General features: G+C 42.1%; 1 protein-coding gene across 2 annotated transcripts in view; it reads left to right on the top strand.

Moving 5' to 3' along the window:
- Positions 1–26,919, top strand: part of MCC (MCC regulator of WNT signaling pathway) — a 233,930-nt gene that overhangs the window by 43,023 nt on the left and 163,988 nt on the right. Inside the window, exon 1 of one of the 2 annotated variants that reach the window (XM_066613394.1) lies at positions 24,952–25,016. The exons of the other annotated variant lie outside the window; for it this stretch is intronic. Coding sequence (XP_066469491.1) covers positions 24,960–25,016 — 57 coding nt within the window. The 5' untranslated portion in view covers positions 24,952–24,959. Of the gene's footprint in view, positions 1–24,951; positions 25,017–26,919 lie in introns of those variants that run through there. 2 annotated transcript variants of the gene reach the window in all.

Genomic DNA, 26,919 nt, shown 5'->3' with positions numbered 1-26,919 from the left:
TTCAAGTATCTAAATGTTTTGGGCCAAGAGTAAAAGTACTTCTTTTGGAGCACTGGTGTTTAAAATGGTGTGGGAAAGCTTTCTGTTCAGATGCAGTACTGCAGGCGCTGCACAGCGCTTTGTAAACAGCCCCTCCCACTCACGGTTGGAGCCATTCCAGGTGGCGATGACAACGCACAGGCACTCAGTGAACCAAATAGTGTCTCCTACTCATTGCTGTCTTTGCCTGGAATGGCTCTGATGGCGAGTGGGAGGGGCCACTTACAAGGTGCGTTGCAGCGCCTGCAGTATTTAACATTTTGCCCCCCCCCCCGTAGCTGTGCTACTGTGAAGAGCCCTTATATGCTGCAATGTGCATGCAAGCTTCCTTTCCTCCGTTAATTTAATAGAGATGCTGCCTTCTCTGAATTGAATTCAGCTCTCATGAAGATAAAATGGATAACTTCATGTATGCTGGCCTGATCTTGTGGGCAGGGATTTATGAGACCTTTACCTGCTATAGGTCACTGGGTTGGGATGTGCATTTCTTATTCAGCTGCAGCTACAAAGTCTGCAATCTACAGATCATTTGTTAAGTAGCTGAACAAAAGAGCAAGAGTTGGAAGCAAACCAGTCAGTTTAGCATTTTATTCCAGCTCAGAAATGCATATTGTTTTATGGAGTAGGGATGTAATAGTGTCATCTTTTTTCTGTTTTCAGTTAGAGGCACAGAAGTCTTTTGTGTGTGTGTGTGTGTGAGAGAGTTTTAGGTTTGAACGTGATGGCCCATATTTAATTAACATATGTTTCCAGTATGGAATATTGCTAGAGGAATGTTGCTCAAATGCCAAATGAAGATTTGACACCTCTTTCTAGGCTTCTGTATTGCTTGGCTGCTACTTTCTGTTGATGTCTGGTAGCTACACCAGACTATTGGAAATCAGCGGTCTCATCTACTAATCCGGGTTTCGAGGAAAAGTTAATGTTCTGCCTGGAAGTAGGTAGTCTGGTAGAATAGTTAGATATTTGCTTTTGGAGAACAAATGCTACTTCTGGATAAGCGTTATCTATTTGGGTCTTTCTTTGTCTCACTCCTGCTCAACTTTGTAGATATGGTAGTTTGTAATGTTCTTGCAGCCTGCAGAATTCTCTCCTTACAAGAAAATTGATCATGGACAAGAGGGCCCATGAAATGTTCCCACTCTTTAGGGAAGTGGAAAGCATGCATTTCTTGCTTATATATTTTTTTCCTGTTAATTTTCTTCTCTCTTTCTTCCACATATATAAAAAATGTTTGATTTTGTCTTCTATACAGATATGTTGCTTGGTTATTGGAATATAAAGTCTTTTCATTCAATCACTCCTTTTACGTGTGTTTTCAGTATTATGTTTTCTTCAGAATGGCATCTGACATTTCTGGAATGTCTATTTAATAGACTGTTTCATTGCTACGAAAAAAATGTTGCTTGACATCTGATTTGAATTTGTTGTTCTCAAATTTCCAGTGAGTTGAAGTCCAATTTGAATTCTTTGCCTCTGATAAAAAGTAAATGACTCAGAGTTCATGCTTTTATAAAGGAACAATCAGTAAGCAGGCTGTGTTTGCTTGGGTCAGAATTTAATTTTGACCAGGCAGTGCATTGTCTATCATATTAGAACATCTGGGTGCATTTGCATAAAAATTTAATGGTAAGCTTGAAATGCATTTGAAAACTTGGATCTCAATTGCCTGTGTCTCTGTATCCAATCCGCCTTAATGGTTTTAATTTTCAAGAGAACCTTCAGTTAAAAATACCCTCTATAGATAAACAGAAATGTGGTAGTTGGTCATAAACTAGCCTACAAAGGGAACAAGTATGCAAATACCTGTTAGATAGAAAGACCATAGATTTAAGTTCTTCCAAAACGGTGCTGCAGTACACAGATTTGTCTGCTACAAAATTTTGTAACTCTTGGATTCTACAGCCATAATAAGAAATTTCCCTAAAATTTCTTTCTTCAGTAGAATAGATAAAACTCTTCTACAGTACTTATATAAGGAAATTACTTCTCTCTGCACAAAAATTATGGGCATGCGTTGTCGTAAGGATACTCCCCCCCCGCAGAGTTCAGTGTACTCTTATTCAGTGTATTGACTTTTTTGTTACAGCAGCAGATCTTGCAGTCCGCTTCTGTAGGCTATATTGGAGTGGCATGAAAGCCGCACCACCATTTGTGGATGGAAATCACTAGTGGTTCTGCATGTATGCTAGATGTACCTGGACACCTCACTGACCTAGATGAGGGGCTGGACTGGAGGGGCAAATCTTGGTGGCAAAAGTGCACACCGGATCCTATCCCCCATTTTCCAACTCTCCTCCCCCATTTTTCTCCATGAGCTTGCTCTAGTTATGTAGCTGGCATGGGTACGAGGAGACGTGCATGAGCCCTGAGGCTTCTGTAACGTGTACGGGAGGAGAGGCTGTTGAGACAATTAAACTGAGACATTTTGTTTGAGTTTGTGCTGAAACTGCAGCTAAAAATAAAAATGCATTTTTTCCTCTCCTCTGGAAAAATCCTCAGACCATTGAGTTGTTTTAGAGGAAAAAAAAACTTCCTCAAACAATAAAAATGTTTTTAACACCTGTGTGACAATAAACAATGGATCTCCACTATACTGTGTAGATACTTGATACTGGCTCCCTAATCGAGTCCAGGTATACAAGAAGATAGAAGTTCCAAATCAATTGAATGAAAATCTGCTATCCGTATCAGTGACTAGTACCTGAAGATATTGAACATGACTTTTTGTGTGTATGTGTCTGTCTGTCTAGGAGTTCCCTGTTAACTTTTCCTATCACTAGTTCATTGTATTCTGTTGGAAGTTTGAAATCTCCCCTTCCCCTTTCGTATCTTCAGGTATGTGAGGGCTGTTTTGAAAAGGGCCTTGAAATCCTTTGTGTATGCAGATATTATAATATCACCCCTGGATTAGTACAAAAAAGTGAAAATTATAGAAGTACTCCTCATCAGTGTAAAAACTTCTCCTTTGTCCCCACAATTGAGGTTATTTTCCTTCATGTTATTGGTTCACTGAGTTAGCCTCTTGGCTTTTGGAGTTGTGTTTAATCGTTCTCTATTAACTTTGATTTTTCCAATAAGGTACCAGCATCCTCCACACTTATCTTCTAGTTCACTGTTTCTCAAATTGTGGGTTGGGACCCGCTAGGTTGGTCACAAGCCAATTTCAGGTGGGTCCCCATTCATTTAAATATTTTATTTTTAGTATTTTTGACTTGATGCCAACATGGTATGCAATTGCATTTGGGGAGATCTGTACTTTTAATAGGCTATGATGTATATGCTTTTAACAATGATAGTCAGTGGGGCTTACTCCTGGGTGTGGATAGGATTGCAGCCTAGGATTGTTAAAAAATTTTCCTGCTTGATGATGTCACTTCTGACCATGATGTCACTTCTAGGTTAATGGCATCACTTCTGGCGGGTCCCGACAGATTATCATTCTTAAAAGGGGATCCTGGGCTAAAAAGTGAGAACCACTAGTTGGTAGACTTTCTTGCCTGTTTGTCCTGTTCTCCACATAAGACATATATACCCTATTAATAAATGTACTGTAGCTGATATTTTCAGCAAATTCTACTCTGTTGCCAAATGATTAGAAATGACCTCCTACCCTTATTTTTATTATCCTTCCAGATAGTTAATGGTATCTTCCTCAGTCAACTTTACTGGGTGGCCTCTAGTTTCCCTTTATTTGCAGCTGCTTTCTGGTCTGTCTTAACTCTGTGTTACATGGTTTAAAAAGCAATGTATTGTGTTTGCTTGCCTAGGGTTTAGTCATCTTTTCCTAAGGTTCTGTTTGATTTTCCTACAAATGCTTTCTTCAAAGTTATATTTGCTTTTCTCGTACAAGTGTCTAAGATTACTTTAGCGTGTTGCCATGCTCTCTGAATAGCTAAACCTTTCATCTGACTTGGCTTCCTCACTATTTACATATACCTTTGATTCTGTTTTCCAGTTTCTTATTTTCCTAACCTTGGTTTTATTTGTGTTAATTCTTAATCCAAGTTCTGTCATTTTTCCAGTCTAACCTCATTGTCAGTCCAATTGCATCATCTCAGAATGTGCCAAATAAGCCAGCCGTTAATCGGCAATATCAAAATTGTGGTGTTGTACCATTTTTTTCTGTTTTATATCTACACAGTGTGTATTTGACCTGTTTCATAATCCAGTCAATCACAGGCAGAACGGGAATTACACACAGCCTTGTTTCAGCACAGTCACTATCAGAAGTCACTTAAGATGTGAACCTTGAACTCTTACATGGATGAATGCTTGATAGTGACTTGTTGCTAAGCCAAATTATGAACTGCTTATAGAACTGTCTTCTAACCTTAACCTTACCTTTAAATCAACCTTAAATCAAAATTGAAAGTTAGCACCTAAGGGAGGTACATAGGTCTACTCGTGAGTAAGAGCCCAAGGGTCAGGCATTTAAATCAAAGTTGAAAGTTAGCTGCACCTAAGGTAGCACCTAATCAAAGGAAGGGAGGAGGATAAAGTGAAAAGCAGGTTTTTCTACTTGTTTAAATTAAACCTATACTTAACCCAGGTTAAACTTAATCTAAGTTTGAACATAACCTAAACAGTTCAGTAAATTGGGACACAGGATCTAGAGAGCAATAAATAATTAAACAAACCCAAATAAAAACTAGCTTGAGGTTACAAAAACAGTCCAGCCTAAGAGAACAGAACTAGGAGGGAAAGAACCTAGGAAGGGCCAATTCCCAACCCATTAAGGGCCCCATTAGGCTAATCCAAGCAGTCCATTCAGGAGCCTGCAGAGTAGGTCACGCCCATCAGCAGCCGTTTGCCTTCCTGAGCTTTTGTAAACTCACCTGGGAAGGCCAGCCCCCTTTCAATCAGGAAGGAAGGAGGGGGGAGGAGCCAGCCAGGAGTATAAAGCTAGGCCGGCCATCGCGTGAGGCTCTCTGCAGACGCGTGTGGCCTCTGGGAACCCAGTGCCTCGGGAACTAAGTGCCAGGTAAGGCACGAGAGTTTAGCATCTGGGCGAGTTCAGCAGCAGGGCGAGGAGGCCAGGGCCCCAGACACTGCCCTTCCTCTTCCCTTGAGAAGAGGGCTGCTATACAGTGTAGGGTTTTTAAAAGGACCCCTAAATAAAACAACAACAACAAAAAAGCTATGCAGTCAGACAGCCAGCAGCAGGGTGGAGGCTATCCAGTGTTCTGCATTGAGTGCCACGTGTATGATTATATGCCTCTGGGGCATAAGTCATGGGTGTGTCCTCGGTGCAAGGAGCTCCAGGGTCTCAGGGAACACGTCCGCTCCCTTGAAGCCTCGGTGGCCGACCTGGAGAAGCGCAGGCAGGCAGAGGAGGACCGTGGGGAGACTTCTGGGGACGATCAGGCTTCGTCCCAACCTCAGGTTTGCAGCTCCTCGGCTGCCCGGGTGGGAAGTCTCGGGACTGGAGGACGTCATCCTGGAGAGGAGGGAAACAATCCCCTAGGGGGACCCCTTCTCCAGGGGATGGGCCTGTATCTGAGTGCACTCGGGATACTCTTCGGTGGGAGGGGGGTCGGGGGCTTCTTGTAGTGGGGGATTCGATTATTAGAAACATAGAGAGGGGGGTTTGCGACGGATGTGAGGACCGCATGGTGACTTGCCTGCCTGGTGCGAAGGTTGCGGACATCGCTTCTCGTCTAGACAGGCTAGTAGACAGTGCTGGGGGAGAGGTAGCGGCTGTGGTGCATGTCGGCACCAACGACGTGGGCAAGTGTAGCTGGGAGGTCCTGGAGGCCAAATTTAGGCTTTTAGGCAGGAAGCTGAAAGCCAGGACCTCAAAGGTAGCGTTCTCTGAAGTGCTACCTGTTCCACGCGCAGGGCCAGCTAGGCAGGCGGAGATCAGGGGTCTCAATGCGTGGATGAGACGGTGGTGTAGGGAGGAGGGGTTTAGATTCGTTAGGCACTGGGGAACTTTTTGGGACAAGCGGGGCCTGTACAAGAGGGACGGGCTCCATTTGAACCAGAATGGAACCAGACTGCTGGCGCATAACATTAAAAAGGTGGCAGAGCAGCTTTTAAACTGATCCCTGGGGGAAGGCCAACAGGAGCCGAGGGGCATCCAGTTCGGGACTCCTCATCCCTATGGGATGAGGATGGGGAGGTTAGAGAACAACAAGACAAAGGCAGAGTAGGAGAAGAAATTGGGAAAGGTAGGGTGATGGGATGTGATAGACGGTTTGGCACAATGAGAGGATGCGGGGACAAAGGAGCGAATAAGCAGCGCATCCTGGGGCATTCCATGTATAAATGCTTTTATGCGAATGCCCGAAGTCTACGAGCAAAAGTGGGAGAACTGGAATGTCTGGTGACAAGGGAAAATATTGACATAGTGGGCATAATGGAAACCTGGTGGAATGCGGAGAATCAGTGGGATACCGCAATCCTGGGCTATAAACTCTACAGGAGGGACAGGCAGGGGCGTGTTGGAGGTGGGGTGGCCGTTTATGTTAAGGAAGGGATAGAATCCAGCAAAGTAGAGATTGAAGGTGGGTCCGACTCCACCGTAGAATCTCTGTGGGTTAAATTACCAGCCTTGTGCAGCGATGTAATACTGGGGGCATGCTATCGTCCTCCAGACCAGAAATCGGATGGGGACCTTGAAATGAGGAAACGGATCAGGGAGGTGACAAGGAGGGACAGGGTTGTAATCATGGGGGACTTCAATTATCCTCATATTGACTGGGTCAATTTGTGTTCTGGTCACGATAAGGAAACCGGATTTCTTGATGTGCTAAATGACTGTGGCTTAGAGCAGCTAGTCACGGAGACCACCAGAGGACAGGTGACTCTGGATTTAATATTGTGCGGTACGCAGGACCTGGTTAGAGATGTAAACGTTACTGAGCCATTGGGGAACAGTGATCATGCTGCGATCCGTTTTGACGTGCACGTTGGGGGAAGAATACCAAGCAAATCTCTAACAAAAACCCTTGACTTCCGATGGGCGGACTTCCCTCAAATGAGGAGGCTGGTTAGAAGGAGGTTGAAAGGGAGGGTAAAAAGAGTCCAATCTCTCCAGAGTGCATGGAGGCTGCTTAAAACAACAGTAATAGAGGCTCAGCAGAGGTGTATACCGCAAAGAAAGAAGGGTTCCGCTAAATCCAGGAGGGTGCCCGCATGGCTAACCAGCCAAGTTAGAGAGGCTGTGAAGGGCAAGGAAGCTTCCTTCTGTAAATGGAAGTCTTGCCCTAATGAGGAGAATAAAAAGGAACATAAACTGTGGCAAAAGAAATGTAAGAAGGTGATACGGGAGGCCAAGCGAGACTATGAGGAATGCATGGCCAGCAACATTAAGGGGAATAATAAAAGCTTCTTCAAATATGTTAGAAGCAGGAAACCCGCTAGAGAAGCGGTTGGCCCTCTGGATGGTGAGGGAGGGAAAGGGGAGATAAAAGGAGACTTAGAGATGGCAGAGAAATTAAATGAGTTCTTTGCATCTGTCTTCACGGCAGAAGACCTCGGGCAGATACCGCTGCCCGAACGGCCCCTCCTGACCGAGGAGTTAAGTCAGATAGAGGTTAAAAGAGAAGATGTTTCAGACCTCATTGTTAAATTAAAGATCAATAAGTCACCGGGCCCTGATGGCATCCACCCAAGGGTTATTAAGGAATTGAAGAATGAAGTTGCAGATCTCTTGACTAAGGTATGCAACTTGTCCCTCAAAACGGCCATGGTGCCAGAAGATTGGAGTATAGCAAATGTCACGCCTATTTTTAAAAAGGGAAAGAGGGGGGACCCGGGAAACTATAGGCCGGTTAGCCTAACATCCATACCGGGTAAGATGGTGGAATGCCTCATCAAAGATAGGATCTCAAAACACATAGACGAACAGGCCTTGCTGAGGGAGAGTCAGCATGGCTTCTGTAAGGGTAAGTCTTGCCTCACCAACCTTATAGAATTCTTTGAAAAGGTCAACAGGCATGTGGATGCGGGAGAACCCATGGACATTATATATCTGGACTTTCAGAAGGCGTTTGACACGGTCCCTCACCAAAGGCTACTGAAAAAACTCCACAGTCAGGCAATTAGAGGACAGGTCCTCTGGTGGATTGAGAACTGGTTGGAGGCCAGGAAGCAGAGAGTGGGTGTCAGTGGGCAGTTTTCACAATGGAGAGAGGTGAAAAGTGGTGTGCCCCGAGGATCTGTCCTGGGACCGGTGCTTTTCAATCTCTTCATAAATGACCTGGAGACAGGGTTGAGCAGTGAAGTGGCTAAGTTTGCAGACGACACCAAACTTTTTCCGAGTGGTAAAGACCAGAAGTGATTGTGAGGAGCTCCAGAAGGATCTCTCCAGACTGGCAGAATGGGCAGCAAAATGGCAGATGCGCTTCAATGTCGGTAAGTGTAAAGTCATGCACATTGGGGCAAAAAATCAAAACTTTAGATATAGGCTGATGGGTTCTGAGCTGTCTGTGACAGATCAGGAGAGAGATCTTGGGGTGGTGGTGGACAGGTCGATGAAAGTGTCGACCCAATGTGCGGCGGCAGTGAAGAAGGCCAATTCTATGCTTGGGATCATTAGGAAGGGTATTGAGAACAAAACGGCTAGTATTATAATGCCGTTGTACAAATCTATGGGAAGGCCACACCTGGAGTATTGTGTCCAGTTCTGGTCGCCGCATCTCAAAAAAGACATAGTGGAAATGGAAAAGGTGCAAAAGAGAGCGACTAAGATGATTCCTGGGCTGGGGCACCTTCCTTATGAGGAAAGGCTACGGCGTTTGGGCCTCTTCAGCCTAGATAAGAGACGCTTGAGGGGGGACATGATTGAGACATACAAAATTATGCAGGAAATGGACAGAGTGGATAGGGAGATGCTCTTTACACTCTCACATAATACCAGAACCAGGGGACATCCACTAAAATTGAGTGTTGGGCGGGTTAGGACAAACAAAAGAAAATATTTCTTTACTCAGCGTGTGGTTGGTCTGTGGAACTCCTTGTCACAGGATGTGGTGCTGGTGTCTAGCCTAGACGCCTTTAAAAGGGGATTGGACAAGTTTCTGGAGGAAAAATCCATTATGGGGTACAAGCCATGATGTGTATGCGCAACCTCCTGATTTTAGAAATGGGTTATGTCAGAATGCCAGCTGCAGGGGAGGGCACCAGGATGAGGTCTCTTGTTATCTGGTGTGCTCCCTGGGGCATTTGGTGGGCCTCTGTGAGATACAGGAAGCTGGACTAGATGGGCCTATGGCCTGATCCAGTGGGGCTGTTCTTATGTTCTTAATAGTTTGTGTGTGTGTGTATGTCCCATTCCAGGCTAAGAATATCTGTTCTTAGACTTAGAGCTGCTAAAACATATCTGTGAATAATTTAAAATGTATATGTTTTTATGTGAAAGACTATTCAGTTGCTAATTTTCTAGAGGATCTTTGAAACTTATTCATTCCCTATACAGAGACTATATATTACCTTGAAAAACCCTAAGTGTTACTAGGTTTGTACTAATGATTATGTATCTGTGGTTTGCAGGGTGGATGGAATTGACTATTTCAGTCTTGGGAGGGAGAAAAGAATTGAAAGCCATATATCATAAACTTACATTCATGGGAGTATCTCCTCAGCAAAGCTTAGGTTTTTAAAGATGGTATTGCAGTCCAAATGTGCTTGGGTTCTTATCTTGTGCCTAGTACAAAACTGGGAGGACTGATGGAGTCTGTTTCTCCCTTTTGGCCTATGTTGCAGGGAAAGAAGGTACTTGCTTCTTCCAAGGATTCTCCCACACTTCCACTTATGTGCTATAAAGTTCAACTCAAGAGCCTAGGCAGTTGGCATGAATATGTTCTGCATAGTTCAAAGTCAGCAGAATGTGTGCCAAGGAGTATGCTCATCATACTGAACAATTTTTTTTACGTAAAACATGGTCATGTATCTCAGTTGCCTTGCCTATTTCTTTCCTCATTATCACACCCATAACTGTACTTCTCACAAAATAAAGACAGCAAGCAGAAACTATAGAAAAATGTTGAATTCTGGTTTTATACAGTAGAATACCACTTTTAGAGCTTACTTTATTGAATGCACTTGTCCATCAGGTTTGAATTAAAACATAAAAATTCTGTTAAAAGAAAATGGATTGTAGGAGTATTGATTTTAGCAAACAGGCTTTTGAGTGTACATTCCTCTTTCAAAGGTACTTCCAGGTGTGTGCTACAATGTCCAAACAAGTACAGACAGATGACATGCATACATTTTTGTTAGTCTTGTCAGTCTTTTATTCAAGCAAATATTTGCATTAGAGGTTCATTTGTTTGGTGCTGGGCATCAGGTGTAATAGGTTTATACATTGTTTTTGTGTGACCTCTTTGCTTTTATGTTCCTTATGTTGGTTGGTTTTTCTGCTGTAAAGTAGAAGTGGAGATAAGTGATCAGATTTGCCAGGACTCATCTGTGTAGGTTTTCTTTCTCCAACTTACTAGATCATGACAGAAATACAGATGAGACGGTGGGGGGGAGGAAGGAGAGAAAGACTCCTATCAGAACTAAGTTTTGTAGCAGATGGTTGCCAATTTTTCATCAGTAGTAGATTACAACATCAAAGTATCTTTTAAAAAATGTTTGATAATATATTTGTGTGCAGTGCTTGAAAGGTCAGCCTGTCATTTACTATCTTTGTGGGTGATCAGAGCTCAGAATGGCAGGTTTCAGAGCACTCTGTAAGACAGATCTGTCTGACAATCTGTTGTTGTTGTTTTTTAAATAATGGTCTTAACTGAGCTTTTAATTGAATCTTTTGAATGGTACTGAGATGCTTTCATTACAAGGAAATAAATGTGACTTTCTTTGAAGAAAACAGTGGTGCTTGAGTAATATTTGCATATGGATTAAAGTTGGGATTGTGTCATTAAAGCACATCACAAGGTACCAGGAGGAAGGTGACTACTGTGTAATAATAATAGTTAATCTTAGAACACTGCCCTTAAAACAACACAGAAACAAATATTACCATTCCTGTATTGCAGCTGGAGAGCTGAGGCTGAGAAGGAATGGCTTGCCTAAGGGCACCTACGAAGTCCATGAGAGGAAAGATTTGAACCCAGGACATCCTGATTTACAGTCAGTCTCTTAGCCACTGCGCTACCCCATCTCATTGTACGCATGTGCATGAAGTGGTGATTTTGAGCATGCTTACAAGTTTTAGATTGCAAAGTTTAGATTTTATGCACATTGTATTTCCAAGCTGTGTTGAGCTTTTTGTGTTTTGTTCCTGCTCTGAACAAACACACCTGCAAAAGGAATGGACTAGGACTAGGTCTTTCTCAACCAGCGGTATGAATACCACTAGTGATACTTGTGGTGGTATCTGGTGGTACTTGCAGGACCTCTGGACACTTGCTGTTCAGCAGTGAGACCAGGAACGTGATTCAACAAACAGCAGTAGGAGGCTCAGCTCAGTGAGCAGAGCTCCAAAGCATGCTTTTCCATGCTCAAAAAAGCCCTCCTGTGCACCCTAAGCCTCTTATTGGTGTTTGTCATGTTACATCTGGCCTCCCAACCCAGAAGTAACTGGCAATGATGTCATCACTGGTTACTTCTGGTGGTACTTCAAATAGGTGGACTGTGTGAAGTGGTATGGCTAAGGACAGATTTGGGGCTTTTCAGTCTAGAAAAGAGGTGCCTGAGGCGGGACATGATTGAGATATACAAAATTATGCAGGGGATGGACAGAATGGATAGAGAGACGCACTTTTCCCTCTCACATAACATCAGAACCAGGGGACATCCACTAAAGTTGAGAGTTAGGACAGACAGAAGAAAATATTTCTTTACCCAGCGTGTAATTAGTCTGTGGAACTCTTTGCCACTCTTCTTCTTGCCTAGATGCCTTTAAGAGGGGATTGGACGAATTTCTGAAGGGAAAGTTCATTACGGGTTCTGAGTACATGTGTAAGCTCTTGCTTTTTGGAGGCAGGCTGCCTCTGATTGCCAGATGCAGGGAAGGGCACCAGGATGCAGGTTGTATCTGTTGTCTTGTGTGCTCCCTGAAGCATCTGGTGGGCCACTGTGAGATACAGGAAGCTGAACTAGATGGGCCTTTGGGTTAATCCAGCGGGGCTCTTCTTATGTTCTTACATAAACCTTGAGAAACACTGGACTAGATGCAGCCCACCAAAACAGAGGAAGTGCAAAAGATTCCTGTACATTCACATGTATATGCGCATGTTGCAGAATTTACTGTTTTAGCACATGATTTTGGATTATTAATGTGCAGAATTTTGATTCTTCTGCCCTTCCTTGCAGCTCTGAATATGTATTGCTTTGTTTCCATTTCACCTTGCTTATGTATTAGGAACTTCTCGCAATCATTAATAAATAATGCAGTAATAAAGGGGAATTGGGGAGGAACTGTGTACAGACTTCAAGTAAGGGAATTGAACAGAATGAGTTTCTGGAAAAAGTGAGTAAGCTTTTCCTCCATATCAACAACATGAACAAATTTTGGTTCCCTATTGTAATATGGGTGAGCAAACATCATACTACTTTCTCCATTCAGACTTCCCATACAGTGGCTCTCTGAACATAGTTCAGATATAGTACTTCTGTTTGGGGAAATAATGAAAGAACACAAGATTCAGATAAACATCACATATATCATCTGTACCCCTGAGGTTTATATTAACTAGCTAAGGTCCTAAGGAACACAGCACTCTCTTCATTTTATGTAGAGAAGATTAGATAGCACATATGCCATTCCTAATTTCTAGGAATTTGACTTTGAAGTTTTTTACCTGAGTGTGTCAAACAACCCAATCCTGTCTGCTTGGAGCATTGGCGAAACACACATTCTACTGGTGCAGGCTGCCACAAAGCAGTCGTAAAGTGCTTTGTGGCATTGCAAGCAGCCATTGTGCTGGCAGGAAGTCCAGACACTTCCCGTTCACACTGGTGGACTTCGAGAGCCCTGTCAGAGCAGGTAAGCCCAGCACAGAGGGTGGAGTTGGGGGGGGGGGGAGACAGTTGAATGGGGAAGAAATGGGGTGGGAAATGGGTGGATCATGTCCATGAGTGGTGCAGATTTGGTAGCAGTAAAACCAGTCCCCCTTTGCCTGATCCATTTGCACAGGTCAATGTAGACTTGCACCATCAATTCATTGGTGTAGGTTTAAGTTGACCCATAGCAGCTGCTGGGACATACCCTGGGGGAAGGGGACACATGTCGCCTCACCCCGAGGAGACCTCCAGCAGCCAAAACCGCCCTGTGGGATGCAGTGGAGGCTGTGCTGATGCTGCTGCATTGCTGCATGGGGAGTTATATAGGAGTGGGCTGAAAGGCATCTTATAACATCAGATCATGAAAACAATAACAGGTTAGATAATTACTGCAACACTTCTCATGTGGGGGTGCTTATGAAAAGCAAATGGGAACTGCAACTGATGCAGAATACGATGGCCAGGTTATTATTCATGAATTGATCATAAATAATTAGTGCTTGAAAAAACCTGCACTAGCTATAAGATGTTTTGGGGGACAATTCAGAGTGTTTTGTCCTGCAGAGTCCTAAAATGGTCTGGGGCCAATGATCTGAAGAACTGCCTGCTCCTGTATGAATCTTCCACTTTATTGAGGTTCTCAACAGGGGCCCTTTTCTTTTCTTGGAAGGGAAAGTGGTGAATGGAACTAGGATCCTTCTCAGATGTTGCATGTTCGTTAGACTCTATCCTTATATATTAACTCAAATTAACTCAGTATTTCCCACAGTGTGGGTTGCAGCCTGATTTTTGGTGGGTTGTGGGCCCTCTGGGTTGTGCCCCATATTGCTTTGCAGCTTCCTGGTAGTGCTGGGCCTTGGACTTATCACAGATGCTGAAGTGGGTCACCAAGGTAAGAACTTTGGGAACTGCTGCATTAGCTAAAAACTCCTTTATACAGTCAGACTTTTGTTGGGATTTTGATTCTAGGATTTTCTGTGGTATGCTGCTAAAGTTTTTAAATAGTATTGCTATTGTATAAGTATATACTATCATAAATAGTAGTTTTCTGATTGAAAAGTAGGATATGAATCTTTAAATAAACATCCTAATTTAAGAACATAATAAATATAATGCAGAGAAAACTCTGAGAGTATAAATAACAGGCTGGGGTCCAGAAAGCTAGTGACTTGGAACCATTGACTCCTACCATGCATTTTGCAAATGACTGTAGATACTCCCCTTAGTTTCAGAAGTGGTTTGCCACATGGAGGGGGCTACTATTAGAGAAAAACAAACCTAAAGCCCTCTTGGGTTTAGGAAAGTAGTTTCATAGGCTTTGGATCTCATCCACAATCAACACAGATCCAAAGTAAAATTACTACATCATCCTCCAAAGGCCTGGTTGAACAAAGAGACGGTTTTAATTAAAATATTTTAATTTGCTTTACCTAGATGTCTGTTTACAGAAGATAAACAAATGCCCACACTAGTAGGGGAAAGGCAGGATAAAAATATTATACATAAATAAAACCTTGTGTGCGTAGTCAACCTTTTTGTCATAAGCTCCAAGACTATGAGCTTTTGAAAAATGTATGTGTTGAGAAATTGTGATACATCTTTTCAAAATAATGATGCCATTTCTGTTCCAGACACAGGGATTCAATGAACAAAATGGAAACTGTAATATTCTTTGTTTCAAACCAAGCAATTTTTTTTTGCTTGTATTGGCCACTTAGACAATCCTTTCAAACTCTCTCTTAATCTGTTGTCTTTATTTCAGAAAGGACTAGACAAAAATCTACTGTACCACGTTAGTTTATCATAGCAAAAGGCTCCACCCAATTATATGTAATCCTGTCTAACCACAAGAGACCAGCATTCAGTTGTGGGAGTTCATGGAGTATTATGGCTTGCGAAAGTTCATCAGACCAATCTTGTTGTAATTCCTGTTGTATTTAGATCTTAATAAAAAGGCTACCTACCTAGCAACCCAGCTGCTGTTAATAATTTTAGTGCCAAAGCAGGGAAAATGTTATCCTTTTGAAAGGAGTGGTTCTTTTCTCTACTTCATTTTTATGGAAGACACTCCACTGTGATTGCTTCATTTCAAAGCGCAAAAGCACATTGCCATTCCACAGCTGGGAGACAGATTATGATTATGGCCACAGAGCAGCATGTATTGGTAAGATCTCTTTTCATCCTTGTGGGAAGCAATCAAAATAAGCAATTCCAATTTCAGGAAGGGTGATTGCTGTTCTGTGTATAGTTATATAATAACCCCATTGATATGCCCAAGTGAGGTTTTCCTTTATGTTAAAATGCCAGGTCTAATTTTTCATGCTAGGTATTTTCTGTTTGTATACCTGAAGCTGCAAATGTGATCAGGCAGGAGGGCGGAATGACACTGAAGTTGATTGTTCTTGCATTGCTTACAAGGCACTTTGCTCTTTATTTGCGTGTGCGTGAGAGAGGTGTGTATGTGCCTGTGCCAAAAAGAAGTGGAATGGTTATTTGTTCTGCAACAGATTAAATGCTGGGTACTTTCTGTTAGTCAAATTTTTATAAGTAGTTTCTCTGTTTCTTGCCTTGATATCTAATATCATGGAATATCTTAGATATCTTCTCCATGGAAGCAGGAGACATCATTGGCGAAATCCTGAAAAATAGGTGTCCTTTAGTTAGTTGTCTAGCTGATTGGGAGCCACTTATACCTAGGAGAACATTTAAGTGACCCAGCGGCTTGGATGGGGCTAATCACATGGGTATTCCTCACGGAATCAGCACTTCTTCAATATCTAAAAGGTACTATAGTGAAAAGAATACGTGGAGTGGTAGAGCACCTCATTTTTTTTGGTTGAAGCTGTTGAAGCTTAGTAGTTACATTATTTACTTAGGAAAGGTGAAGTCGATCCTATATCAGATGGCATTAGTCTTATTTACACCTGATGGGGTCAGAAGATAGCAGGTCCAGTTTGCATTTCTTGCTCATTGTGAAGAGTTATGGAGTGTTTGTGCCTGCATTTTTGTTAACTGTTCCTTCTCTTGCGTTCCACAGTACGCAATACTGATTATGTGTTCCATAATCAGGAAACATGGTGAGGTTTTGTTACATAAAAGGGACAGGAGACTGTTATAGTCTCTAACAACCCAATCCTACCTAACTCCTCCTGCACTGATTCAGCTGCACCAAGGAAGCATGAACTGCATCTTGCAGGGAGTTTCAGGCCCTGGAGGTCTTCTCCAGGTAAGAAAACATTTGTTCCCTCGCCCAGAGGTAAGCCTCTGCCGCCTGCATGAGCCTACTCAGATCTGTGCCAGCTACTATTTCGGAGCAAGTTCGAGTGGATCACAGAAGGGGGATAGAATATCAGCAGCAGTGCTACCACTGATATCACCCCCTTCCCAGCTTTGATATGTCCCATCTTCCCATACCACCCTATCTCTTCCCTGCTCCTGCAACCATCAGACTTACCTGTCGGGGTCCAGCAGCAGTCCTCATGCTCTACCGCTGCTTGTTGTAGCCATCCTAAAATGGCTGCTGTTAGCATGCTGTGCAGGTTGCCAGAAGCCATTTTATGATACTGGAACCGTGTTCCACTGTCGTAAACCCTTCTGCGTGCTTGCCTATCATAAAAATATATCAACAAGCCCATCTATGCTTCACAGATATATTGGTGACACATACATGTAGAGTATGAACAACTTAATTTAAATAATGGTTCCTTAGAAAATAAAAAGATGTGAAGGATGAAAAGAATACACCCTTGAGTGTAAATTAATGTAAGCATATTACATTGTTGAGTGTAAATTAATGTGAGGATGTTTTTTTCTTAAGATCTTAGAAGAAAAGACTGAACAGGGCCCTCGCAGTTTCACTAGAGAGTAGATTGTCATCCTTCCTTTTCTGTGGCACTGTAGTGACAGGTGGTGTTCCTGGAAAAACCAGAAATGTGAGGATAAAATGATGAAAACTGGACAGACTAATTTTACAGATCAGTAAATGGCTTGGTGGCATGAAATATCAGAAACAGAATCAAATATCAACTGTGAAGGAGATTAACTTAGGCAGGGGCATGACATTTTAAGTAGATTTAGTATTTGAAGTGCCAGAGTAGTGAGGAAACTGATGAATTACAGTTAGTGTATCAAGAGTAATATAATTTTCCAAATCTTTTATACTCAAGTTTTTCTGTTCAGCCCCACCAATTACTCCGTTTTAGTCATGTTTATTTTCCAAGCCCCTTGTGTTTTCATTTTTTACTTTACTCTCAGTTTGGGGCAGCCAATGTGGTATGAAGAATAGTGTATAGAGTTTGGCCATGAGAAATCCATGATTTACAACATTTTGATTCAAAATACTTGCAAGGGACCACCAAGAAAGTGTTAGGTCCCCGCTTGCAACTGTGTTCAAAGAAAAAGTCCTGAAATGCATACGTAGGGTCTTCATAACAGATATGCCTTGTGCTAGAATATAAGAACCAGAGTTTCATAGTATATTGCAAGAATTCTTGTGAGAATTAAGAAAAAAACAAGAATTGATGGGAATCATAAAACAATTTGCCACTTCTGAAGCCTGTTTTCATTGTACAAGTTGAGACATGTGAATATTCATGGGAGAAAGCAGGGGTTAATGAGTTTGAAGGAAAGTCCATCCTCCTATTCTGATATGCCTTTGCTGCTAAAAGGATATTAGGATGTTTGCAGGTCTGTTTACACTTTCTGTTTACACATTTATCCATGATCATTGTGAAGACAAAGTTGGCTGAGAGGCTGTGTTATATTTGAAAGGGATGTCCACAATGCCATAAGCAATATTTGTGCAAATAACATCATCAGTGATGATAGCCTATCACTGATGGGATCAGTTTAGCCTGTGCAGCAAAGATTATTTGGAAGTGTCTGTTGATAGAGATTTCAAATTCAGTTGACCATTTATAATAAAATGAAAATATGCAAGTTACTTATGTCCTACCTGTTCTGTCTGGGCTATAGAGAGGGTACATTCTACATGATGTCAAACTTCCATATGCATTCAGTTCTCACCTGAAATAAACAGCTGGTAGCCAGAAGTGCACTACAGGTCATCACTCGTTATCCTCTGGGGTTCTGTTCCAGAACCCCTAATGGATAAGAAAAATCTGTGGATAAAAAACAGGGGAAAAATAGATTTAAAGACTCACTTCCACGTTTCTTGCCCCTCCATTGCTCCTAATGGAATAAGGTCATGCATCAACATCTGCAGGGGTTTGATTCTGGGACTCCCTGCTGATACCATAAAATGTGTTAAATAAAAGCAGTTTAAAAAAATTAAAAAGTGTGTCCCTTTACAACTGTGGTTTAAAAACAGCTTTTCTTACTGTTGTAGGGAGGCAGTCAACAAGAAATGCAAAGGACCCCTGCCTTTGCTTGGCTCAGCTGAAGAATGGAATGATCGTTTGCATGACTGTCTCTTTACAACAGTAAGAAAAGCAGTTTTTTAAACTATGATTTTAAAGGGATGCATTTTCCCCTTCTCCAGGGATCAGCACATTCCTTCTCATTTGCAGTGGCCATTCCTGTTGAGTCAAATCCATGTATAAAAAATCCGTGTATAACAAGGATGAACGTGTATTCCTACATTGCCTCTTGCAAATATCTCAGAACATTGTCCCATTTTAGCAATAGAATTCAGGATAAACAGTGGTGACTTATAATGGGAGTATGCAGAGGTTGCCATGGGTCCTGTTGGAAAAAAATTCTTATTTTTTTAAAAAAGTATTAGGTGGATTCTTCCCCCCAAATTTTGAACAACTGCATTCAATCAGTGGCAATTCACACTGATACTTGTGATAATTCACAGTATGGCAGATCATACTTGGCTCCATTGTCGTGTTCTAATTGTACTGTTGAATGCTTACAGCAAGCTCAGTAAAGTTTTCAATCAACGGGATGATTCATCTTGTATGTGATTGTGAAGGGTGTGGTCTTAATTACATGAAATTCTGAAATGTGGAACAGATTTCAAATATGGACACTTCATAAAAGTTAGCCAAACAGAACGAATACACATTCATCTCATTTTATGCCTTGGCTAATCACATTACGTATGGTAGAGAATCATGAGAGCTGCAGATCTCTAATGATCTGCCTTTGTGTCAGTTTAAGGGAGTAAAACTTAATTTTTATTCCAATAGATTGCTCTCTGAGGACCTGACTCTACTATAATGTTTTTGTTTTTGTGGTTTCACTGCAGATACTCGCCCATAAGTTGACCCCACAGATAAGTCGAGGGCAAGTTTTGAGCCAACAATCATGGAATTTTCTATGACCCTCGGATAAGTTGGGGGTTAAACTTAGGGGGGTGTCTGACTATAGTTTTGACTGATTTTACTCGAGGCCTGATCCTGAAAAATAACCTACCACTAATTGTTGCCTAAGAACTGTAGTCTCTAATTTATTAAAAACCCAGTAAAAGATCATAAGATACATTTTTATTCTTTTTTACATTCTGGTCTTCACCACCTTTTTGTAAACACTATCAGAGTAAGTGCACAGCAAACAGCATACCAGTGATTCCCAACCTGGTATTCATGTACTCCCAGGGACACTCAACAGGACCTTTAGGGGCACTTGAAAAAGAATGGAATAATAGCAGAAAAAGGCAGGCCATGCTCCAGAATGCACAGCCTGGAAGGGAGGTAGCTAGTTGGCTGTGAAAGCCCCGCCAATAGCTAGTTTTTGGTCATCAATTCATGTATGCACCAGTGATTGAAAACCAGCACAGTAAAAAAGCTGAAACATAATATGGGAAGTGATCAATCACCCAGAATTTCTCAGCACACTTCTGGTGCAAAACAGTGCAAAGGCAGAGTCTTCTGTTCTTCAAACAGATGAAAAGAAAATATGTGATGAATACATGAAGTCTGGGCTTTCATATGGAGGAGATGAGGGCTTGTATTATTAATTACAAACATTTTGCTAATATGAAGGGTACAATTTATGGAAATAGGCTGCCAAGGGATATGCCAGTGAAAAAGGTTGAACCATGAATCAAATCCACCTTTAAGGTGTCTGGTGTGTTAAGCCAGAAGCTCTACATACAGCATATAACACATAACTGGGAGTGTGCAATTCAATTCACAGCAGAGAGATGCAGCTGCATATATTTGCAGCCCTTTTTACTCAGAAGTAGACCCACTGCTTTCCATGGGTGTTATTCTTAAGTAATGGTGCACTGAATTGTAGCCTGGGAAGGAGGGTCCCATCCTGGTGTTTGGGGAAAAAAAAAAACAAACACCTGCTTTGCAAGCATTTGTCAAGCAAAACCAGAACCAGGCTGCAGCAGAAGGAAGGAGATTAAAAGATTAACTTTGGCTGGAATTTCCCAGTTGCTTTAGAAACTGCCTGGTCATCTGCAGTCTCTGCCCTGACTGCCTGGTGCCTGCCTGCTGCTTGAGAAACTGATCAGAGTTGAAAGTCTCTGCCCTCTGATTGACCCGGAGATCAGGTGAAGTGAGAATTGGAGCTTGATTACTTGGCAGAAATTTCACACACTATACATGAGTATCTACGGTAATTGTTTTAGGGCACAATCCTGACTGCGCCCTAGGCTTGTGCCGGCCCAGGAGGCTCACAAACATGCCATAAAGCACATTTGCACCTCTTTGAGAGTTGGCTGGGCTAGCTCAGGGACACACACCAGCCTGTGGAGGCTGGATACAGCCTCCACACTGACTTGGGAAGGGACAGTTGCATCAGCTGAGCTCAGCCGACGCAGGGGTCTGGGGACAAGGTGGGAGGGAGGGTTCCGGGGCAAGGGGAGGCCAGGCAGAGGACCATCCTGGGGGCAGCAGATGGGCAGTTGGAGGCAGGGCTGGGGCCCAGCTGTTACGCTGGATCCCAACCCCGTTCCACAAACAGGGCAGAGTGGCTACAAACTGCTCTGTTCTCCTTGAACTTGCCACTCAGGAGTACTTGCACATGCTGACCCTCACCCAAGTATGCCACTGGTGAGAGGAGCCATTGCATGGGAGTTCCTTGAGGCAGTTCCAGGCATAAAGGATGGCAAGGGAGAAAGAGCAGGCACATTTGAAAGAGCAGTTAAATTTCAGACAGTAGAAGGTGGTAGAGCTGAAGTTCAAAGGCAGAAGTGTAGCAGGATATGAGATCTGAAACATTGGAAGGGACACAGTTGAAGGGAGACACAGTTGAAGGGAGAGTTGAAGGTCAAGTCAAGCAGCTTCTAGGTTTGCGAGCTGACAAAACCAGTGAAGGGGTTTAAGGAGCATGATTACACAGTTGTTTAATTAAGGGAGAGTACTTTTTTGGCAGCAGAATGCTAGTGAGGTGAGGGTGTGGAGGTGTGTCCATGGAAGACCAGCAAAGAGCAGGTTGCTGTAGTCAATGCAAAAGACGACTAGGGCATGAACTAGAGTTTTGCCAACAGAGCAGAGAGGAAGAATTGAATTCTTGCAATATTGTAGAAAGAGTAGCAGCATGTTTTGGTGACAGACTGAACATGGAAAATAAAGACGAATCAAGATAAAACCAAGACTGTGAGCCTGTTCAACAGGGTGGGTAGTGACATTACCATTGGATAGGGGAAAAGTACAAGGAGAGGAGCATGTGGAAGGAACTATTTCAGGTTCATTTTTGAATGTATTGAGCTTATGATGAAGTGGCCAAACAGAAATGTCAGGCAGTGGTTTTGGGTGGAGGGAGTTAAGTTCTGCATTAGAGAAGTAGAGCTGGGTACTGTAAGGATAGAGATGGTACTGGAAATCCATGGGATTTGACAAATTCACCTAGGACAGTGATTCCAGTGAATAGGGCCTTCTCAGTAGTGGCACCAACACTATGGAACTCCCTTCCCCTTGACTTAAGAATGGCTCCCTCTCTTGAGACCTTTCGGCAAGGCCTGAAGACCCTTCTGTTTAAACAGGCCTTCTGAGTTCTCGGCCTTTTAACATCTTTTTAACATCTTTTAATATTTTTTACAGGCCTGATTCTTTTATGACTTGCTGCTGCTCTATGTTCTTTTTACCTATTTTTGTACTCTGACTGCTGTTTTTTATGATGTGTTAATATGTTTTTATCTGTTTTTGAATTGTTTTTAATATGTTGTAAGCCGCCTTGAGTCCCTTCGGGGAGAAAGGCGGGGTAAAAATAAAGTTATTATTATTATTATTCCCAAACTGTGGGTCTGGGACTCACCAGTGGGTCCTGACCCAATTTTTGGTGGTTTTCCAAACTTGCAGGGCAGATTAGGCCCTGTGCATCAAGTCTTAAACAAGCTGCTAGTTGGGGGAAGCCTTGCTGTCCAATTACCATTATAGCCGCACCCTTTGGCATTTATAAATCGGGGAGTAACCTTTAGGGTCTCTAAAATGTTTGAGAACCACTGATCAAGGGATTGTGTGTGTAGAGAGAAAATAGGAAAGGGTCAAGAAGAGAGCTTTGAGTTACAGGTCCAGCCTATTTATACGCAGATTTTTTATACACAGATTTGACTCAACACAAATGGCCACTGCAAATGAGAAGGAATGTGCTGATCCCTGGAGAAGGGGGAAAATGCACCCCTTTAAAGTCACAGTTTAAAAAACTGAACAGTCTTTTAACAATAGCCTCCTTAATGAGAGAGAAAGAGAGAGGGGGGGCAGCTGGCTGACAATCCATCAATCCTTCTTTCTCTCCAGGCAACCCCTCCCTTCCCCCTGAGCATCTGAAAGAAAGGTGATCACTTTGCATTGGTGAAGAGAGGGACTGAGTGAAGCGCCTCTGTAAGAGCTTGGAGGAGGACTGATTGATGGATTGTCTTCTTAATGACTCTTATTTTACATCACAAAGGTCAGCAAGGCTGTTTTTAAATCACCGGAGCAAAGAAACTTTGTTTTTTAAATTGATTGGCTATAGTGCATTTTTTGTCATCCACATGAGTGCTTGGGAAGGAACCCACAGGAATAATGAGGCTCAACCTGTACTCCCAATAGAAAGGGAAAGAGGAAGAACCTCACCCTAATGTTAAGAGAGGACAAAAATAATGAGCTCCAGATACTGTAATGAGTTCTTTTAGGATGCTACTTTAATCTTTTATCTAAATGTCATGTTTGTTTGATTTATGCGCTCTTATATGAAATTAAGGGTAGCTTAAACATTTTGGTGTAGCCACTTAAAAGTTCTTCATATGACTAGCCGCATTTTGTGTGATGGCTTCCTCTTCACAGCAATGTTTATGATAGTAGTAAGCATTTCTCTTTTAGACAGTTTTTGTTTAAAATACTTCAGTAAGTAACTTTCTGCTGCTAAAAATTTATCTAGCTGCTCAAATAATGCTACATTTTTTCATTTTATCAAAACCAGTGTTACAGAGACTTAATTTTTTCTGACCAGTGTGGATCCTTTCATAGAAGACTCAATAATGTGCAGGAAATTAAAGAGTGTAACTCTTTGTTCAAGAAGATAAGGCCATAGACTGTATTCTTCAGTGTAGACACTCACCCTGTCATTAGATGTCAGCAAGAGGAGCGACGCACCCATGTTTATGACTTTTTATGCAGCATTATGATGCTTCTTGCTGCTGGGTGTGTATGATTGTAGGATGCTGACCTTTTTCTGGTGGTGTTGCAACCTGGTGTTGTTTCCTGGTAGCTTGTCAGCTCCATTTTGTGATCACAGCATATAATTTAGTACAACCAGCCCTGGAAAAGGAGAGTTTATATGTCATAACTTCGTTGCATTTTCCCCCTGCACTCCATTATTGGGTTTCTTTAAGTTATAAGGCTCTTGCTTATGTATTATGAGTTGGAACATGCTTTGTTAGATTTTTTGACCTGTTTTCAATGTGATGCTTTATCTTGCAGTGAAAATGTGATTTTAATTTCAGTATGAATTTTTATTTTTACTTTGTGGCTTGCAGAAGTATTTTCTCATGATTATATGTTGGGCATCTTCTGATCAAGGAGGGCAAAGGAATTGGGGTCCTAAATGGATCACATTTCTTCTTTCTCAATTTAGTGCTTAAGCTGTCTGTTTAACAATTTCTCTTGCTTGATTTCCTGGTTTCAAGATCCAGCATTGAAGTACTGGGGAATGGACGGATACCAGTAACATCTACCCTGAATACTTGCAATATTTTAATTTGCTTAGTTTTTGTGTTGGACGTCTTCTAAATCACAAAGGGGGAAGGTCACATAATGGGAGAGGGGAAAAAAAGAAATTGGCATCCCAGGTGATCCAGTTGTCTTCTTTTGCTTAGTATTTGGGTACATAGTAATTTGCAATTAGCATGCAGAACTCTGGAAAAATGCCTTCAGTTCCAGAGTGAGCTTTCTGTGGCATGTGTTCTGCTTCTTTCCCCCTCCCTCCTCCCTCTCAGTCCCTCCTCCCATTGGTACCGCCCCTTCCATGAACCCTGTAGTCAGCAGCAAGACAGCTGTGTTTGATCATAAACCACTTACAACTCTAGGCTCCCTGGAAGGGGAAACTTTAGCTTGAACAGCAGGATAGGTCTACGTCCTGTTATTTCCTTCACCTCCTGGTAGCATCTAATCGGAGCTCAGAATGGGTTGGGAACGTGAGTGCCTATGAGGCTCCCCAAATATTTCCAAATGCTTTGAACTCCTTTGGGAGATGATTTTTGATCCTAGCGGAGCTGGGGGAGTGAAGGCATAAAACTGGAGCCTAGCAATCCCAGGCTGTTTTAGTAGCCAGGAGATCGTTACCGCCTGTCTGCACTCCGTCTGGCTGCACTCTGCAGCGTTTTAATGAGTATCTTGCAGCAATGGATTGTTTGTGAAAAGGACAACCAGTTTTTTGTCTCTCTTCAGGAGTCCCTGTGCATTGTTAATTTTTAGACTGTCTAAATGTTGAGTGAAAATGGCTGTCTAGAGCAAAATGTGCAAGACAGGAAAAGCTCAGAGAAGAAGGGGTTGTTGAATCTTCTGGAGCAAAGCTTGGAAACCTTAAAATCCATAGAAAGCAGCCAAGACCTGGAAAGTCTAATCATGAATTCTGGAGTTGCCATGAAATATGGAAATGACTCCTCTGCAGAACTGAGCGAGGTAAGCAGCTTTAGTGATATTGTTTTTCACGCTTCTTGGATTTTGTTTTCAGAATACACTCCGTTTTTTTGGGGGGGGGGTCTTCACTCTGGAGGCGATACAATTAAAGATTAATAGATGTATGTATCCTGTTCTAACTTGCAGCGCTACCCAGGAAATGATCTGCAATTGAATTGTAAGGATTAAGCGGTAAAAGGCAAATTGTTACAACTGTATGGAGGCTTTTCCCCCCTTGGCATCCTGCTGCAAGGATTCCTCCCACCCTCCCCACCTCCCAAGTGCAGTGTTTTCCACACAGCATTCCTTTCTGCAGTAGGTAAAACAAGCACAGAGATCCCAGTTGAAATCAAGCAGATGGTAGCTAATTTAGAATAGGGAATAGAAAACAAATATTAAGATAGCTTGAGAAAGAAATTGTATGATGTAGCTGATTACATTAAGGCGCACTTAGATGAAATGTATATAAATTTACCTGTCAGAAGAAATAAATCCTGGGACTCTTTTTTTTTTTAACCCTTTGATGGCAAAAAGAAAAAAAAATTATTATACTTTTTTGCTGTTGGATTTCTGAGCATTTTTTCACCTTTTGATTACTAAGCCTGAGGTCTCATGCAATTCACTGGGACTTACTTTCAAGTTAACATGCATAGAATTGAGGTCAGTGTCATTATAACTTCAAATTGAAATGCCATGGGTGCAGTGGTTCCAAACTTTTTCAGCTGGCAGCTCCCTTGACCTACTGGGCCATTAGCCATGGCTCTCTGCTAGAGAAATGCATTCTCATTCTATACACTGTATAGAGTGCCAGGTTTCTTGCAAGGTTTTAATGGCTCCCCAGCTGGTTTCTGCGGCTCTCCAGGGAACCATGGCTCACAGTTTGGGAACCACTACCATAAGGTGTACCATCATCACTAGTTTGAAATGCATTGAAATCTGTCACAGAAAACAGTCCATAGTCTGTTATTCTTAAAATTGATTTTTAATTTATTATTGGTACACAGTATCACATTTTAAATGGTCATTTTTGGATATTCTTCAGTAGGGGGTGTGTGTGTGTGTAAAATGTTCCACACAAGGAAGAAGCTGCAAGGATGGTTATGTATACAGAGTTTAAGATTAATGGTTGTTGTGTACTTGGACAAAAGAGAGACATAGCTAAAATGTAAAGGCACCAAGGAAACAAATCAGGGTCCTGTCAAGATTGAGCAAAGGAAGGAGATAGGAGGGTAGAACAGAAAGAGGGAGAGGGTGGCTGTGGGATCTAAGGCAGACCTGCACCAATGCATTTTCTCATTCCAGTATTTTATTTTTAACCTTTATTTGGCAATTAAAAAAAAATTAGTGATAGCCTTTGAATGATAACTGGGAGTTCTTCAAATCTGCCTGCTCAGCACCAGGTACTTTTGGAGCTGTTGTACTTATGCTTATGTTCTTTGCCAAAACTATCCTTTCTGTTTGAAATTGCTGTTGTGTGGGATGCAGCATGTATTTGCTTGCTTTTTTGTTGTTTCTAGTGCTCCAAAGTGAAGCCCTGCTTAGGATGAAAGACTTGACCTTGATTTTAGTACACGCACACTAATGAGCACTTTAAAAGTTGTATTGGCATAAACATCCATTTGGGACAACATTCATCTTTGACCTTGATAAATCATAAGTGAACGCTGTTCCAAAATTTTCCTAGATGTAGGTGTGCCCAAGTGTGATTCTTAAATCACAGCCGTAAACACATTTGTAGATTGTATTCAACTTATTTCTTAGGGCCAATTTTTACAGAACGAGAGCAGTGTGGTTGCTGCTTTTCTGTTGATCCAATCTGTGGTGTTTGGTCTTGTCTATATATAGGAAATTATAAGGAATTTGCCAGTGACAGTGTTTCCCATGTCTTTTTTCCCATGTTATTACA

The sequence above is a fragment of the Tiliqua scincoides genome, chromosome 2, assembly GCF_035046505.1.
Source record: "Tiliqua scincoides isolate rTilSci1 chromosome 2, rTilSci1.hap2, whole genome shotgun sequence".
Lineage (NCBI taxonomy): Eukaryota > Metazoa > Chordata > Lepidosauria > Squamata > Scincidae > Tiliqua > Tiliqua scincoides.
Note: the sequence above shows the minus strand (reverse complement) of the source record. Positions and strands in the feature narration are given on the sequence as shown.